Genomic DNA, 19,724 nt, shown 5'->3' with positions numbered 1-19,724 from the left:
CCCTTTTCTGTTAGTTTATTTATAACTTAATCTATCTGCCCTTTGCAAGTTTCCGCTCCCTCAGTACTATTGCATCATTTGATGATATCAGTTAGTATGAATGAATTTATGTTGCTCTTTCTATGCCATGTATTATAATTATAGTGAAATGGAGAACCCCAATACAGACAAAATGCTAAAGGAAATCCAGCAGGTCAGATAGCATCAATGGAAATGAATAAACAGCTAACATTTCTATGGGTGTCGCCTAAAATGTATGTATTCATTAACATAGATGCTGCCTGACCTACAGTGTGTTCCTCCAGCATTTTGTGTGTGTTGCTCTGGATTTCCAGCTATCTGTAGAAACTCTTGTGTCCCCAATATAGATGCTCAGGTTAAACAATTGGTCACATTGTGGTCATACAAATGTAAGTACGTTATTTCATTTCTCTTGTATCTTTTTTAATATTTTTTTATTACAAACAAAAAAACAAAAAATAATACAGCACACCCACAAAGGCCACTAATAAAATCAAATTAAATATTGAGCAGCAAAAGGGAGAAAAATATAAAGGCAAAAGTAAATATACACAGCAGAGGTGCACCGCACCGAATAACCTCAGTCCTCGTGTCTCTTAACCTATTAATATGGGTACATAATTATTGCACATTCCATGTCTTTTTTTTGGTGATATCCAGTATCTATCCACATTGGGATAATGAAGTTCATAAAAGTTGTCCCACCTGGTTTAAGAGCCCACTGGTTGTGGAGTAATAATTGCTCCTAAACCCAGTGGTGTGAATCTGGAGGTTCCTGTGCTACTATCCTGATGACAATAGCGAGAAGAGAGCATGTCCTGGGTGGTGGGGGTCCTGATGATGGATGCTGCTTTCCTGCAACAGCGCTCCATGTAGATGTGCTCAATGGTGGGGGGGGGGGGGGCTTTACCCATGTTGGACTGGGTCGTATCCACTACTTTTTGTAGGATTTTCCATTTAGGATTGAAATAAGCTGCAGAGAGTTGTAAACTTAGTCAGCTCCATCATGGACACTAGCTCCTTAGTATCCAAGACATCTTCAAGGAGCAGTGCCTCAAAAGGCAGCATCCATAATTAAGAACACCCAGCACCTAAGATATGCCCTGTTCTCATTGCTACCATCAGGAAGGAGGTGCAGGAGCCTGAAGGTGCACAATCAACAATCACGAACAGCTTCTTCCCCTCTGCCATCCAATTTTATGAATGGACATTGAATCCATGAATATTAACTCTCTGCTTTATTTTTACTTTTATTTTTGCACTACTTATTTAATTTAACTATTTAATCACAGTTTTTTCCCCTTTATTATTATGTATTGCATTGTGCTGCTGCAGCAAAGACAGCAAATTTCACAACATATGCAGGTGATGTTAAACCTGATTTTGATTCAAGTGCATTGGTGTTTCCATACCAGGCTGTGTTGCAGCCAAGAGGTCTTGCCACCTGAGACTCCATCTTGAAGTGGTGAATGTCTTTTCTCTTTCCTGATACGTAGTGAGCTTGGCACTTTTTTGATGAATAATGCAAATTTACAAACTTGACACCATTCAGTATAATGTTTCAGATGTGCAATGGTTTGATACACGTCACTAAGGTCACTGCAATATAACCATAATCATATATCAATTTAGGTCACTGCCTTACTTTGCCGAGTAACTAATCAAATAGTGAAATTAAAGCTAGTGGAAAATGTCCCTTTTTAATTAATGGAATTATGTTCAGTTATTTAATACTTTGGACAAAATACAGATGCTTTTCAAGCCATCTCAGTAGCTGAACAATTTTATTAATTTCTTCTCATTCTTCACACTGCTTTACAGGTCAAGTATTTCTAGAGTATTGTATAGGTATATTTTTTTTTAGATAATGCTAATTTAATACTTAAGCATAATATGATTTTAAAAAGTCTAATGATAAAAGCTTTGAATTTAATGGCTAAATTAATATAATTACTATATGACTGATTAATTACTATATGTGTGTGTATGTATATACACACACACACACACACACACACACACACACACACACACACACACACATATATAAACACAAAATGTTGCAAACAGTTAACAGGTCAGGCAGCATCTATGGAAGATCCCACCCACCCCAGTCACACTCTGTCTCCCCTCTCCCATTGAGTAGAAGATACAGAAGCCTGAAAGCACGTACCACAAGGACAGTTTCTACCCTGTTGTTAAAAGACTAATCATTCCCTTGTACAGTGAGATGGACTTCTGACCTCACAATTAACCTTGTCATGATCTCGCACTTTGTTTACCTGCACTGCACTTTTTGTGTAGCTGTGCACTTTGTTCTGCATTGTTATGCGCTCAGACCCACTTAACACTGAGGATGAGTTCCTTGGAGGTGGAGCACTATGTAAATCAGCGCTCTGGGCATTATAGCATTATGTAAACTGACATCTGTGAAGGAAAAAAAACCCTGAGATATATGATATTTTATGTATACAGAGTAACTTGTGGAGTAACAAACCTGCAAATAAGCCTAACCTGTATATCGGTGGAGCAGCAACACTTCACAGCAGCAGTGGAGAGAGGCGGGCGGTGGTTTCAGAGGAGGGACAAAGCTGTGAGTTCTCCTCTAACTTTGCTGCCACCTTCAAGTAGGTGTCAAGATTTGTCTGCCTTTTCTTAAGTTCTCGGTAGCAGGAAATCATGTCAAGAACACCTCTCTTTGCCTCTGCTGCCAGTCAGGGTCATTATCGATAAACTGGTCAATGATCTGTGTGATCGTGGTGATGTTAGTGCTGAAGAATTTTGTGGTGAGGTTTCTTGCTGGTGTTTCCTCTTCTCTATCTGTGTCCTCAGATTCACCCAGGATGTGTTGCTCAGCCAGTTCTTGAAGCTCTTTTGTTATTAAGGCTCTCACCATGAGAATGCAGTAACTCTTCAACATCGCCATCATTAACATCCTCTAATCCCGCTTCACTGGCCAGTTCAGTGATGTTTTGGACGATTAGTTCCGCCTGAAATTCTCAGATGTTGTTGCATAGCTTCTTCCACACTCCGTTTATGCAGTTTGAAGTTACTTCATCTCAGGCTGCTCTGATATTGTCTACAGCTTTCATGACATTGTAGTTTTCTCAAAATTGCCTGATGAATTGTTTGTCTTGACCTTTTGTTTCCTCTACAAGTTGCTTGAATGTGCGACAAAGGTACAGTAGTAGTCTTTAAAATTCGATATTACTCCTTGATCCATTGGTTGAAGTAATGAAGTGGTGCTGGGTGGAAAGTAAACCACTTCTACAGGAATAGAGGCCTGAAGCATGTCAGGATTTCAGGGTGGCCTGGGGCATTGTCAAGCACCAGCAATGCTTTAGGTTCAAAGTCATGCTCCTAACAATACAGCTTCACTGCTGGACTAAAATGTGAAACAAACAAATTTTGGCAAACATCAGTCATCATCCAGGCTTTCTTGTTTGATTTCCAGTCACTGGTAGATTGACTTTAAAATACCTTTCATTGCTCGTGGTGTTTCTGAGTGATGCACGATCACAGGCTTTAACTTAAAGTCACCTTTAGCATTGCCTCCTAGCAAGAGAGTTAACCGCTCCTTTGCTGCCTTGAACACATGCACGTTTCTCTTCTCAGGAGATGAAATTATGAGAAGGCATTCTTTTCTAAAATAGGCCCATTTCATCTACATTGATGTCAGCTCAGGAGGATAGTCGTCCTTTTTGATTATGCTCTTTACTGTTGCAGGAAAATCCTGGACTGCATTACTGCCCGCACTAGCTGCTTCACCAGAGATAGGTATGCTATCGAGGTTACTGCACTGTTTAAATCTATCAAACCAACCTCTGCTGTCTGTGAGTGTTATCAACGTATCATCTTCTTGAATATGATTGAAGGTGCTTCTTGCCTTTTCCATTATTATCAGCTGGCTTAGGGGCGTGTTGTGTTGGTCATCCACCTATATATTTAGTCTGTCTTCCACTTTTTCAAGCAAATGGCTCCTTGAACGACTCACCTTTGATAACTTTGATGTCGTCATTGCAGAAGCTTTTATGTTGTCTGTATTTTTTATAATTGTTCTGATCATTGATGTAGCCAATTTCAAAGAGGCGCCATCATCAACCTGACACTCACCAGCTTCCAAACGCTGTACCAATTGCAGTTTCACATCTATGCAAATGGTTTTCCAATACATTTGTACTACCCTCAGTGGAAGTTGCAGGCCGTTTCCCAGGCATGTGTTACAAAAAAAATGCAATAAGTTGGTGAGGGAGCAAGAAAGCTTAATACACATGGGATGCAGGGCATGAACTAATAGGTGGTTGGGAGTGGCTCAGAACGTATGTAAAGCACGCTCATTGGCTGATTGTTTACTGTAATGGCAGCCACTCTTGAGAAGTTTTAAGTGTTGTTTAACACTTTTGTCGTTTTAAAAATTTCAGTTAAAAATTGAATAACCATGTTGTAATGAATCAGTGTTATCCAGGGTCTGTGTGCAGTTTTTTTTTACTGTGTTCTACCTCAATGCACTGTAATAATTTGATCTGTATGAGCAGTGTGGAAGACAAACTGTTCACTGTATCTCTGTGCATATGACACTAGTAATAAACCAAACCAAATTATTTTATTTCAAAATCAAACTGGTTCAATATGATCCTTCTGGGAAGAAAATCCGCCATCAAGAATGAAAAGTGATTAGCTCTAGGCTAATTACTCTTTTTAGGAGTGTTCAGAATGGGTAATAAGTTTGTCCAGTTTCAGTTTGAGAATTTCTTTATAAAGTAATAAAACTTTGATTTGTATGATAAAAATGACTGGGATAGTATTGAATTGTTTAAATTTTTAAAAAAGATTTTAATGTCTTTAAATTGGAAATTAACCCAACTATAGTTTGCATAACAGGACAGTCAATTTTGATCTGACCGAACTGTTCATTGAAGCCAGGCATTGTATGGTAGTTTAAACAGAATATTTTCTCTGGATGTTTTTTGTTAAATTGTATAGCATTTTCATTGGTACTGCAGTTGAATGTTAAGCATTGATTATTTCAATAATTAAGCATGTTGTTGGGATTCTAATGATTTAAATTTCACATTTTTTGCCAGGGGAAAGATGTTGAAGGCAGCAAACATTCTAAATCAGGTTTGTGTAACTTTCTTTCTATTACTAATGCACATATGAAAGAAAAGCCATTGGAGACTTATCCTTCAGTGATGAGTCTACTGAGGCTGGGATTTAAATTTAGATCTTGTTCCCTCTTCACAATGAAGCAAGAATTGTTGTAAGCAGGATAGAAAAAATGTTTCAGCTTCTGATATTAAACGGAGCAAGGCAGTCAAAGGATGTAAACAACTATTTCATGCTTTCTTCTACTGGAACTAAACAGATTTCTTATTGTTTTAAATATATTCCACAACACTAATGTTCTAAGAGAATTTTCCAATACATTTGACAAAATACATAACAAAATTCACTGGATCTATTGATTTAACTCCATTGGTTTGGCAATTACTCGGGAATGAAATCATTTACACCATTGAATTTCCAATTTTAACCTGACTCAGTTACTGGTTGAAGCTGGATTAGGCTCAACATCTCCCATCCAAATTATCATCTCTTGAAATTCTCATTGTTTAATAGCAATTAAATAGTTTAAAAATAATTTATCTATATACAGTAGTGCTAGAAATTTTGTGAACCCTTTAGAATTTTTTCTACTTCTGCATAAATATGACCTAAAATTTGATCAGATCTTCACGCAATGCAAGAGAGGCCTGTCGTTCCTTAGTTGTTACCTTGGGGTTCATTGTGACCTCCTGGAATATTACAACCCTTACACTTAGTGATTTTTGTTGGCCATCATGGGGAGAGTAACAACGGTGTTGAATTTCCTCCATTTGTATACCACTGCTTGACTGTGGATTGGTGAAGCCCAAACTCTTTGGGAGTGGTTTTGAATCCTTTTCCAGTCTGGTGAGCATCAACAATTTTTTTCCTGGGGTCCTCAGAAATCTCCTTTGATCAAAGCATGGTACACTTCTGTAAACGTGTGTGGTGAAGATCAAACTTTGATAGTGAAGACCCAGGTTTATGTTCTTTAAATAGGGCGGGCTGTCCCACACTCAACTGTTTGTCATCCCACTGGTTGAAACACTTGACTCTTAATTTCCCCTGCAAATGAACTGATAATCCTAGAGGTTCACGTACTTTTTCCAGCAAATACATGTAATATTAGATCAATAAATAAATGAGCAAGTATAATGTTTGTGTTATTTATTTAATTGGGTTCTCCTTATCTAGTTTTAGGACTTGCATGAAAATCTGATCACATTTTATGTCATATTTATGCAGAAATAGGGAAAATTCTAAAAGGTTCACAAACTTCTGAGCACTGCTGTAAACAAGCAGCTGAATGAAATTCTGTTGCCGAAAGGTTTTCAAAAACACCTGTGAGCAACATAAAGCACAGCATATTCTGCACATGCTCTCTTTCTTCCCCAACCCCCTTGCAGTTTGTCAGTTACCGCCCAGCCTTACATTGCTGACTCCCTGTTTCTCAACTAGCAGAGGGGCAAATGATTAGGGATATTAAGTAGGAATCTGGTCTGCTTTTGTTTGTTGTTACATTAAAAGTATTTGGTGGTGCTGCAGCAGAAATAATTTGCAATTGTTGAAAAGCTGTTAAAATCAATTTAACAGTTGATGACAAGAAGTTGAATGAGGTCCTTTACCCTTTTTTTTTGGCTGTAATACCTCCATTGAAAATAAGACATGCATATTTGCTGGATCTAACCTGATGCAGATTTCCCTGCAAAACTGCTGAGGTATCCATCAAATTTGTGCTGCACTGTTGGACTTCATGAAGAGTATTAAAAGAAATAGGACTTGCATCTGGGTGTGAATCCTAAACCAGTGCACTTATGAAGGCTTTTCCCTAGCAAGTCTGGGTGCATGGTGACATTTTTTATGGCAGGAATGGAAGGCTTAGTTGCTAACAAGTTTGCTCAAAAGAATGAATACAGAAAAGAATGTAGTACAACTTTTGTGTTCAGTACCATCATTTTGCAGGTTTCGGTCCCTTGTTTCTTTCAAGTATGTGATATCTGATGTGAATTGTTGAAGTTTTTCCAAGTTGTTCTTAGATCTGGTAACAACAAAGAATTTGCATCAGTCTTTGCTTCATCATATAGGTAGACATGTTCATATTCTCGAGCAATGTTTTGTTCCCTCTGTGGTCTGTCGTTTACTGCTTCATGAAAAAAGTTAGGGCACAATTTTTCTGCTCAATTCTTCATATAGTATAACACTTTGCATAAAGATGTTAATATTACATAAAGACTTAATGTACTTGGCAAATGTTTTTGCTTCCATGTTTAACAGTGACTCTGAGGTGAATGATCACTTACAAACTGGGCAATAGAAATAACACCACATGCTCAAATTTGAGTGTCTAGAATGATAGCTGTTCCCTTTCATCCATTTGGTTTTTGAGCCACCTGCAGAACCCCCTAATTACTAACTCAGTATAGCAAAACTACCACCACTTTGATAACTTGGCCCTACAACTGACTTTTTTTTTGTTCAAAATGTTTTTTCTTGTATAATTTTGTTTATTTTTTTCCCCTTTTTTATAAAAGTCTCTAATGCTATGTGACTAAGATACTGCTATAGGTAAGGTTTTCATTGCACCTACGCGTATGTGTGCACGTGTGTATGACAATAAACTTGTACAGGTTTCCCCCGCCATCCGAAGGTAGAGCGTTCCTATGAAACTGCTCGTAAGCTGAAATATCGTAAAGCGAAGAAGCAATTACCATTTATTTATATAGGAAAATTTTGTGAGTGTTCGCAGACCCAAAAATAACCTACCAAATTATGACAAACACATAAAACCTAAAATAACAGTAACATATAGTAAAAGCAAGAATGATACGATAAATACACAGCCTATATAAAGTAGAAATACTTCTCTACAACGATTGCCTGCGGAGATCTCCATAGCGAAAATCTCACGCAAGTGCTCTCGGCAGAAAATCTCATGTAAGCGCTGTTGGCGTAAACGCGCTCTCCAGTAACCTTTAAGCTGTGAAGCTGCCAAATCTACCAAATAACACGTAAAAATACACAGCCTATATAAAGTAGAAATAATGTATGTACAGTGTAGTGTTACTTACCGGAATCGGGAAGACAGCTTGCTGAGCAAACTGATGATGGTGTGTTAGACTGAGTCGTTGCAGGCTGGGTGGTGCAGTGGCCCCCACCCTCCGGGCCGCCTACCCGATACATTGCCGCGAAGAACGCAGCAGTAGCCGGGAGGCACACAGCACATCTTTAAGAAAAAAGCCGAAATAAACATGCTAATTAATTAGGTGCCACCGACACATAATTGTCAGCCCAGATCAGAGGAGATACAATCGGAAATCGGCACTGATCTGGGCCGACAATTACGTGTCGGTGGCACCTAATTAATTAGCTTGTTTATTTCGGCTTTTTTCTTAAAGATGTGTTGTGTGCCTCCCGGCTACTGCTGCATTCTCCGCGAATCGGTACAGTATCTGTCCGGGGCCCAGGTGTTGGGGTGGTGGGACATGGGGTGTCACCTCATTGTCGATCAGGGCAGGCAGCTCATCTTCTCCTGTGACTGCCCGCCTCGATGTCGAAGATCGAGGTTCGTCGTCTGCTGTGGCTGATGTGGAAGGCTTGCTTGACTGCTGAGCCTCGTGCATTTTTCTATCATACAGTTGTTTGTAAGGACTCAAACCCTCCTGCAAATATCCCCTAAACCTACGTACCCTCTCAAAATTAAAGTTGTACTTTATCATTGCATCGAAAATCTCACGCAGTCCCTTTTGGTCTGTTCGATACTGCATTCGGTTTCGATTGTTATCCTTTCCTCTTCCAATTGCATCAGCTCTTCATCTATCCGTTCTTGGTCATGGGATGCTAAAACCTCTTCAACATCATCTTCGTCAACTTCCACAAGCCAAACTCACTTTGTCCTTGCTTCGTTCACCACGATCGAAACGCTTAATTATGTCTAGTTTTACGCTAAGTGTACCACCCTTACGAGCTCTTTTAAGCTTTTCGAATACCTCAGAACTCATCTTGCTTGCGGCTGCTCACAGGCATGTGTTTAAGCAGTGCCTTTCCGAATCCGGGGAAGAGTGGCTGCTCGGGATGCGCGCTGATTTTTTATCGCACGCTGCCTTTCTTCGTAACAGTGAAAACACCTTCTGAAAGCGAAAACAGGGTACTAAACAGTGAGGTTTAGTAAAACGAACGTTCGAAAAGTGGAGGACACCTGTATCTTGATTTCCTTCCTGATTGCTTTATTGCTTCTAACAATAAAAATGAAATATGATTCAATACAAACATTTAGAAGGATTATGCTGCGATCTGAGGCAATCCAAATATTGCAGCACGTGTGTGAATTTTCCAATTTTATTTGTGTATTATTAATTAATGTCAGGCTGAAGTAACAAAACGTGATAATATTTGAAATTAAAATCAATGAAAATAATGTGAGAAATAAACCAGGAAGATGCTGTTGTGTCCTCTCATACATTTTGGTCATTCAGTAATATCGTGGCAGATCTTTTGTGTCAGGGCTACTTTCTGACAACAGTCATAAATGTTTTGGTGTCCTTAACATTTAAAACTCTATCAATCTCTGTAATTAACTGAAAAGGTAATTATTTATTGGATTTTTAACTATTTTTCTTTCTAGATCATGGGACAAAAGTTCCTGCCTTGCAACCAGAGATATCAATTGAACAGTCCACAGTTGCTGATTATTTGGATAAGTAAGCCCACATTTAACACTACAACCCTGTAACAACCAGATTCCTTTGCACTATGACTTTAGTTATTTCTCTTCATTTTGGTTATGTTGTAAACTGTGTAAGATTTGATAAGTAGCACTTCAGCAATTATGAATGAATAGAATTTAGGGTGTGTTTGTGAGTAACTTTACATCCACATTCAGTCCCAAGCTGGTTGGTATGTAATTATAAACAATCGTCAGGTTTATCTAGATTTTAATTCCAAGGTATCTGGTATCATCTGGTATGGGGTTGGGGGCGGGGGTTGGGCAACTACTGCACAAGTTTCAGAAACTTGTAAGATTACTCTGAGCCATCATGGTTACTAGCCCCCATAGTATGCAAGACACCTTCAAGGAGTGGTGCCTTAGGAAGGCGACACCTTCAAGGAGTGGTGCCTTAGGAAGGCGACACCCATCATTAAGGACCCCCACCACTCAGGACATGCCTTCTCATTGTTACCATCAGGAAGGAGGTACAGAAACCCGAAAGCACACACTCAGCAATTCAGGAACTTCCCCTCTGCCATCTGATTTCTAAATGGACATAAACCCATGAACACTACCTCACTACTTTTTTTTTGCACTTTTAACTTAACTATGTAATAGACATATATTTACTGTAATTCAGGTTTTTTTTCTATATCTATTTATCATGTATTTCATTGTACTGCTGCCAACAAATCTCACGACATATGCCGGTGATATTAAAGCAACACACATCAAAGTTGCTGGTGAACGCAGCAGGCCAGGCAGCATCTCTAGGAAGAGGTACAGTCGACGCTTCAGGCCGAGACCCTTCGTCAGGACTAACCTGATTCTGATTCTCTGAAGGATGAGAGGGGATCTTTGTACTTTATATTGAAAACATTTAGGTACAGTTCATCAGCTATTTGACTGTTTGTCCACCACTGATTAATCATGGTAATGTGGCTATACCAGGGCTGACGAATCCATCCTAAAGTAAATTCATACAGTACTGTATTTGTCAAGGTGGAGCAGAGAGCGAGTTTGTAAATTTTGCGGGAACAAAGTATGATAGGAATAGTGAGGGTGGTGTGCTGCAGAAGGGGTGTGGCAGAGAAGGACTGTCAGGGGTAGGGAGGTGCAGACACACCCAGCCCTGACACCAGACACAGTCATTTGATTCCAAACAATATTGATCATAATAAAATATCGCTCTGGTGCTTTCTGCTCCCTCCCCTCTCCCTGCCTCTGAAACTCATCATGAGGAAATCAATAATATTTCTGATCACATTTTTACACTGCTGGCTGAAACTGTCCAAGGCTGTTAAATCAAATGGTAATAACTGTGAGTTGAGTGAACATTTTATGCAAAGTAGAATAGATGTGTAGGTGCCTTATTTTATCAAATGTTTTTATGCAATGTTTAGATACAGTATACTGGCAGTCACTTATCAGCCAATGTAGCAGCAACTTGACTGAAGATACTAAAGGACATTGTTCCTTTATTAAAGCAATCAAAACTTTATTTGCCTGCTCTAATTGTATGTATTAAGTTACTGTATGGACAGAATAAGGTCTTCTGAGCTCCGTGATTATATAGCTTTGCAGGGCACAATGTAACATGAGATGTTGTTGTTACTTATTTATATATGAGTTTATTTTTGTCGTTTTCAACTCTATGCGCACTCATGTTCACATGCATCAGTTTTCCTGCCCTGACAGTTGAGGTGTTGTCTCCTAAATTATTCAAGAATCAGTTGCTCTTTGGTAGATTACCCAAATGACTGTTCTTTAAACGAAATATTGGTGCATAGTGAATGTAGGTATGGTCAATCAACCACTCCACTTATCTACATAAAATATGAGGAATGTGATCAGTTTTCATCACTGAAATCAATTTCAAATCATCTGCCGTATCTCCCAACAACAGCTTGCAAGGAACTTGAACTTAAGGTCAAAACTGATACCTTCACATCTGTGTGTCTTTACTGTCACTTACTGACTTAATAGGTTTCAATATTAAAATAATTTATATAACTTTAGTTTGGCTTTTTGATTTGGATCCTTTGTTTCAAAATCCTATACCTTTCACCTGGATTGATGTTGATTTCTCTGTTAATCATTTCCAAAATTGAATTATTTCTCATCTCCCTTTTTCTCTTACATCTTGTGTAGTCTCTTGTTCCTTGATACTGTGCAACCAGTTAGCAAATCCAAATCCACAATATACACCCATGCTGTGCTCTGGTACCTACCAAGTTTGTTGCCTTCATTTGTACTTCAGCCACTTTCTCTGACAAAAACTGTGTTCTATTTCACGAACATCCTGACAAGCTGTCTTTGAAGTAATTCCAGTTAACTTTAGTACAATCCTGTCAAAGTAAATTCAGTGAGAAATGTTTTGAACAGGAGGTGATTAAAGGGATACTGGCCTCATGTGGGAAAATGGGATTAGTTAGTTTGAGGTCTGCAGTCCTTTGCTCTTTGAAGGTGGTGGTCATACTATTTTATTACAGAACGGGATTATATTGAATGGAGGGTTTTTTCAGATACTTTTTCCATACCAAAATATTTATTTGTTTTGTTGCAAAATCAGGTGGGATTGTTCTAAAATTAAAAGATTAGTGTTGACAAATATGGAATATCAATTTTGGAGATAAATGGTGTGAGGTGATCTAAATTCATTTAACTAAATTTAAGTTGGAATTTAAAGTTTGTATCAGTAATGGTGACAAACTATTGGAATGTCATTTTAAAAAATCATTTTAAAATATTGCAGAAGAAAACATACCCATCCTAACTAGTCTGGCCTTTCTAGGATACCAAACCTCAATGTTCAAAGTATAAAAAGGATGTGAAAAAACTGTATAAAGTTGTAAACTCAGCCAGCTCTATCATGGGCACTAGCTTCCCCAGTATCGAGATCTCCTCGTAATGGCTATGGTTCAAAAAGGTGTCATCCATCATTGAGCAGGAGCAAGAGCGTGAAGGCAAACACTCAACATTTCCAAGAAGAGCTCAGAATCAGGTTTAATGTCATTGATAATGTCATGCAATGTGTTGTTTTGCATTAGCAGTACATTGTAATACATAATTTTTGAAAAAAACTAAATTATAATTAAGAAATATATATCAATTAAATTAAAAAGAGAGCAAAAAAGTAGTGAAGTAGTTTTCATGGTTCATTGTCCATTCAGAAATTTGATGGCGGAGGGGAAGAAACTGGCATCCTTTGTGGCAAAAATGTAATGTACTATATAAACTTGCTGGAATTGAAACATTGATCATTTGTATAAAACAGTGTAGAAACCATGTACCAATGAATCAGTCATTCATTTCTTAGAACTTGTCTAAACCAGTACGTGAATTATGATTGTACTCATATTTGTTTAAGTAAATGTTCTTTGCTTTGGGCGCTTGCACTGTTGCCATCAATTTGCATTCTTAATATACTGTCCTTCAACAGTGTGTTCACAAAAGTTGTCTGTGCCTGCTTCTCTGTTGATCCATATTTTGAACAATCCAGAGGTCAGCCTGTTTAAAATTTTAAGCTGGTTTGCATTCTGTTATTGACTGGTTTTTTTTATGATGTCTCAATTTCCTTTTTCAGTTTGTGCATATTCTGTGGGGAGAGGAATGAAATGTTTACTGATGAAGGCTTGGATATCCATTACTGGAAGCACTGCCCAATGTTGAAACGCTGTGAGCATTGCAAACAAGTATGTGGAATTCATTTACAGTCTTATTTCCTAACCACTGTAATCTTGTTTTCTTGTCAGAATGAGGTCAGTGTTTTCAAGCACTATATGCAAAAATGCTATTTACATAGGAGTAAGCACCCTCAAGCTTTTTTTAATTCATAGAACTGTAGGAACAGAACTTTTGGCCACTATTTGCACTGACCACAATGTCTAAACTAACCCTATTAGCCTGTGTATATGATCCATATCCCTCTATTTCCTAACTTCATGTCTGTCTAAATGACTCATAGGTATTGCTATCATTTGTGCATTTACCATCTTCCTGGCAATGAGTTCCAGACACCTACCACTCCCTGTAAGAAAAGAGCCAACCTTCTTTAACTTTTCAAGTCTCCACCAGCAAACAGCGCAACAGCATAGTGGTTAACACAATGTTTTACAATGCTAGTGATTCGGGTTCAACTGTCTGTAAGGTGTTTGTACATTCTCCCTGTGACCATGTGGGCTTTCTCCGGCTGCTCTAGTTTCCTCTCACATTCCAAAGATGTATGGTTTATGGGTTAGTAAGTTGTAAGCATGCTAGATTGACATTGGAAGCATGGCAACACTTGTGAGCTGCCCAGCTTATCATCAGAATGTTAGTCTTGACACAAATAATACATTTCTCTGTATGTTTTAATGTTGTATATTACATGTGACAAACCCCATCTATCTAACTTCACTTCTGACCAACTGCTCTGATTCCTATTCCCAGCCACCACCACAAATTCAAACCTTCCCAGTTACCACTAGTAAACTTGTTCTGCAAGGATATTGATTTTATTAATGTGTGGAATTTATTTTTGTATTTCCTGTTCCTCCCAGTCCTAACCATTGATCAGATTTTCTTTTAGTTTGTTTAATTCATACTGATTTGTTTTGCACCTGTCATTATGTACCATGTTCATTCTTGCTTTTCTTCCAGCCAATCTAGATACCCTGTGCACTCGAGCAGCTTTGAGTTTGTCAACTTAAGTTAACAAGTCATCAGCATACTTAATATTAATTCCATTTTGTTTTTGCACTTTGATTTGGTGAAATGTCCATGTTATGCAAGTGTTGAAGGTGGAGCACTTGAATAGAGAAGGTTTCAAAGGTACATTTAATGTCAGAGAAATGAATACAGTATACATCCTGAAATTCTTTTTCTTTGCAAACATCTGTGAAAACAGAGGAGTGCCCCAAAGAATGAATGGCAGTTAAATGCTAGAACCCCAAAGCCACCCCCAGCTCCCCCCACCCATGCATAGCAAAGCAACGAACCTCCCCCCACCAGCAAAAAAGCATTGGCCCCCCCACCGAGCACTGAAGCATGCAGCAAAGCATCAATAAAGACACAGACTTGCAGTACCTCAAAGACTACTCGTTCACCTGGTAATTTGACATACCACAGGCTCTCTTTCTTTCCCTAATAAGGGAAAAAGAGGTGTTCCCCTTTTAATAGCAAGGGGGGAGACATAACAAACAACTTGCTGATTTACAATGTTAAAAGTCTGTTGCATCGCTTTTTCCGAGCTCTGTGCCCAAAGAACTCGGGTCTCTGAGCACGCAGTCAACTTGCTGCTTTCGATCTTCTGTCTCCCACGACACACCAGTTTCCTGCAGCGGCACCAACCTAGAGTCCGCCCACCTCCAGAACCACGAAATCCCGGAACCCTGAAGGTATGCTAGTTTACAAGACCGCATCCTTGGCATATCGAATAGCGGTCAGTCATGGGACTCCGAGAGCAGGTCCCATTCCTTCAAAGAATTGAAGTCAGCATGTAACTCCAGGTCAGGGTCTTCAAAAGAACCCTGAAAAGGGAAAATAGAGATATTAAAAATAGAAATAGAGCTGTTTCCAAAGATGCAAGCAAAGGATTTGCCGTTAGGTGCCATCGTTCTCCTAAGAGCAATGTTATTTGCATCTATAAAATGTATGTTTTTACAAATGGCTCATTATTTGCATCCTGGTTCTACTTGTACTTTTATAGAAAGTTGCACTTAAATATTCTGGAATGTAATGAATATTATGAAATAATTGTAACATTCCAGCTAATGATACTGCAGATACATGTTCAATGCAGCACCTTGGTGCAAATCAGAAGTTCCAAGATTTAAATTATAGTTGGCTTCAAAGCATTAGGGCTGAGATGCAGGAGATTTTGTCTAAGATTTTGCTGTGTGGTTTGATTTGGAATGAGGGGCAAAAAGGTAGCAATCAGAAGCCTGCATATATGCACATTGGGTGATAGTAGGACACAAGGTGATTAATACTCTTCATTTTCTCATTCCCCATTGGGGACCGACAGTATTGTGTTGAAGTGCCTACTTTGGAGATATAGTAACCCAAAAGTTCACATTTCTTGTACTATGTGTTGAAACGCAATGGAACTGCTGTAAAACTAGTCTAGACAGTATAGAAGTAAGAGATGAAAAGAATAAATGTATAAGGAAAAGAAAGAGTTGGTCAGTATATTGCATGTGATGTCCATTGTTGTGAATTAACATGCACGTTTTTCCTCTCCCTGGCTGAGAGGTCTGATATCGGCTCTTTCTCTCATAAAGACTGGTATTTCAACAACGTGCTAGAGTAAATGAGGATATCAGGGCCGTGAGTCTCTAAAGAACAGACTCAACGGTAGTATAAGTCTGCAACATAACTAACATAATACTTAGTAACTCTGGAGTTACCATGGAGTATTATGTTTTAGCATAATGTCAACGGAATGAACACTTTTTAAGGAAATGTTTCTTTTTTGAAGGTTTGATTTTATTGATCTTTTCATATGCAGTGGGATGCCAAGTACTTATTAAGAAACATTTAGTAACCAACCAGATACCCAGTTAATCTGTTAAGCATCTAGAGCTGTAAACTGAAATCCTGTGACTCAACTTGTACCTGACTCAAAGACTTGCCTACTGATTAAATGTGCAACTCACTCTGCAAGATTTGCTCAAACTTTAACCCATCAATTTCCATAATCCTAAAGTTTGTCTATCCATTCTACTACAGAGATGTTCAAGTAAGGTAACAACTTTTAGTTTCTGAGGAAAAATAGTGGAGGAATGAACTTGGAAAAATCTACACAAAAAGAATGATTCATGATTTTGAATGTGTTAATCTGGCTGGCATCTTGAATTGATGAGTTCCTTATAATTGTTTTCCTTGCTATCTATGAATGAAAAAACAAAAGGCTAGTTTTAAAGTCTCTCAAACCTCATAGAGTTGTGTTTAAGTATTCAAAATGACAAGATATGTCAAGTAGGATATCAGAAGATTTACATTAGGGCTGCAGCTATATATTATAGTTGAAGATAATTTAAAATTGGGAATGGCCAGTGATACAAGCCATTGCTCTGTTGCTTTGTGAACAGGCTGTTACATAAATTACAAAGGGATGTTAAAAGATTTGACAGATTTTTGGGCAAATAGACTTTCAAGGAATAATTTTTTTATAAGGTTTGATTTTCTTGGTCTTTGCATTTGCAGTGAGATGCAAAATACTTAACATTTTGTAACCAACTGGATGTTAAGCATCTAGAGCTGTAAACTGAAACTGACTGAGAACTTGGGGTCATCCAATTTGGATTTAGGCATAAAATTTAAAACAGTAAAATGATAAAGCACTGGAAATCCAACAGACTAAAGGGCTATTTATGTAGATAATTGAAATGCCATGGAAAAATTCTAGCAGAACTGAATACTTACAGGCACTGTCTCTGGCTGATTTTTGGCCTTGGTTATATTACATGAAATGTAGAAGTTTAAAGGATAAGCTTTCAAGTATGTTTTTTTTTTAAAAAGAAAAGAGGTATAAATAATGTTTAAAAAATTAAGAAGCCTTGGTTAAACAAGCATAGGTTAAAAGAACCAAGCTAATTAGGAAACTCATGTTTGTGCAGAGGGAAGAGTAATTCACGACTCCTCTGTAAATGATATTTGATATTGTTCTTTTATAATCACAAATAGATAAATGTTTCAACAAAAGGTAATGAAAGTTATCTGAAAGACAAATGTAAGCAGTTAGGGTCATATGAGTAGTTATGATCATATTAGAGAGCAGAATAAAGGGTAAATGTGGTACTTTTAATCTCACGTTTAATTTTAAGCCAATCAATAAAGTGCGATGTATGTGATTGAAAAGGTATGTTGTCAAATAAAGCCTGATGGCTTTTTTTCCTCCTCCAAGATGCTTACCACAGTGCCATCATTTTTCATAGCACACTCATGGTATCTGTCTGTGCAATTTTGCTGAAGGCTACATGTTTACTTAGGTCTATGTTCAGTGGAACTTGCATTGCACTCTTAACCAACCTCATATCCCTATTGCCTAAGGCAGTGCATGAGAAATTAACTTTTAGTTAATGAAAATGCATGTAGCACCTCATCACATTCTTAGGGTGATTGTGGAGACATTAAACATGGAAATTGGTCCTTCAGCCCACTGGGTCCCTGCTGACCAGCAAGCTCCCATTTAAATTAATCCAACATTACCATTCATCTATACAAATAAGGTTAATTTATAATGACCAATTAGCCCACCATCTTGCATATCTTTGGGGTGTGGAAGGAAGCTTGAACACCTAAATGAAATCCACATGGTAACAGGATAAATGTGTAACCTCCACAGTGCTGGAGGTCAGGATTGAACTTTGTTTGCAGGAGCTGGAATTAACAACAGCTGTTACCATAATGGAGATGGCAAAGTCTTCTCCCTCAGTCTTCCATATATGTAACTTATTCTATTTCTGTGAGCAATTAATTCAATTGCTGTGGTACAAAAATAATTTTGGATTCCTTTTCTCCATCCAGGTAGTAGAAATAGCCAGTCTCACTGAGCACAGGCTGACTGAGTGTGAGAAGAAAGATAGCTTTGGGAAGTGTCCTCGTTGTAATGAGGCAATAGCAAAAGAGGATCTCCAGGAACATCTGAAGATGAAGAACTGCAATGGTAAGCCAAAAAAAGTGTTTGTCAATCTAATTTGTTAAGTATTAGGAAACTAATGTACTGATTGAGCAGTCTATTTGGGAGAACATCATGATTATAATCCCATGTGACTATATATGTAGAGTTCATCAACATGCTTGTACACTGTACATGTATGCTGTAAAGCTCTCGATTACCTACAGACAACATATGATCAGGATCTTTCTCCACTTAGCTTAACAGATAAGTTGGACAAACTGAGTGAATGGATTGCCTCTAGGGATTGGGATATTGTGACCATAACAGACATGGCTGAGAGAAGGGATGGACTGCAGCTTAATTTTACGGGATGCTAATGCTTCAGGTATGACAGCAACAGCGAAGAATAGAGGGAATGTGGCCTTTTTTGTTAGGGAGGATACAGTAGCAGTGTTTAGAGAGGATAATCTTGAGTGGTCATTTAATGAAGCTATTGGGTAGAACTTAGAACGTAGAAGGGTACACTCACCTTGGTAGGGTTATATTATAGACTTCTCCGCCCTCTTAAGGAGCAGTTATATCAAGAAATTGCATATTGTTCTGAGAATGGTAGGGTAGTGCAAGAGGGAGGTTTCATTTTTTCCTGGTACTGACAGCGTGCAAATAACCTGGATGAGGTAGAATTTTGTGTGGTGCAATACAAACTTAGAAGAATCTACTCTAGAAGGACCAAGGGCATACTCTGAAGGAATGAGGCAGGCCACGTAACTGATTTAGCAGTTAATGAACACTTTGGGTCCAATGACCATATTTCTATTTTAAAATAGTTATGGTATGGATAGAAAAGGTTCCAGGGAAGTGGCATGGAAGTGTGGCAGTTAGCGCATCATTCTGCAGTGCTAGTGATGACTGGTTGGGTTCAATTACTACCCTGTCTGTAAGGAGTTTGTATGTTCTTCCTGTGACTGCATGGGTTACCTCCTACATTGCAAAGATGTACAGTTAGGGCCAGTCGTAAGTATGTTATGTTGGCACCAGAAGCATAGTGACATTGTGCGCTGCTCAGCACAATCTGATTTTTTTACATAAAGCAATGCATTTCACTGTATGTTTTGATGCACATGTGACAAATAAAGCTAATATTAAAAAAATACATATTTTAAAGACCTGAACTGGAACAGGGCCAGTTTTGAAGGCATTAGGTTCGTCTAGCTGGGGTCAATTGGGTGACTTTTAAAAGCAAAGGAACATACGGCAAGTGGGAGGCTTTTGAAAGGGTCATATCACGAATCCAGGTGGACCATGTTC

The 19,724-nt window shown here is 38.3% G+C and overlaps 1 protein-coding gene, 1 long non-coding RNA gene and 1 other non-coding gene across 7 annotated transcripts in view; 2 read left to right on the top strand and 1 right to left on the bottom strand.

The window, feature by feature from the left end:
- cep104 (centrosomal protein 104) overlaps positions 1-19,724 on the top strand; it is a 134,648-nt gene that overhangs the window by 80,559 nt on the left and 34,365 nt on the right. For all 5 annotated transcript variants that reach the window (XM_072245347.1, XM_072245346.1, XM_072245351.1 and 2 more), the window contains 4 exons: positions 5,106-5,142; positions 9,728-9,803; positions 13,398-13,506; positions 18,323-18,461. In XM_072245347.1, coding sequence (XP_072101448.1) covers positions 5,106-5,142; positions 9,728-9,803; positions 13,398-13,506; positions 18,323-18,461 — 361 coding nt within the window. The remainder of the gene's footprint in view (positions 1-5,105; positions 5,143-9,727; positions 9,804-13,397; positions 13,507-18,322; positions 18,462-19,724) is intronic.
- LOC140188747 (uncharacterized) overlaps positions 14,823-19,724 on the bottom strand; it is a 61,838-nt gene continuing 56,936 nt past the window's right edge. Inside the window, exon 3 of the long non-coding RNA XR_011883376.1 lies at positions 14,823-15,321. This is a non-coding gene — a long non-coding RNA (uncharacterized lncRNA). The remainder of the gene's footprint in view (positions 15,322-19,724) is intronic.
- Positions 16,016-16,169, top strand: LOC140188816 (small nucleolar RNA U109). Its single transcript, XR_011883402.1, has one exon. It is a non-coding gene; the product is annotated as a small nucleolar RNA U109 (small nucleolar RNA).

This window comes from Mobula birostris, chromosome 27, assembly GCF_030028105.1.
Source record: "Mobula birostris isolate sMobBir1 chromosome 27, sMobBir1.hap1, whole genome shotgun sequence".
Taxonomy (NCBI): domain Eukaryota; kingdom Metazoa; phylum Chordata; class Chondrichthyes; order Myliobatiformes; family Myliobatidae; genus Mobula; species Mobula birostris.
This window is presented reverse-complemented; position numbering and strand designations above follow the sequence as displayed.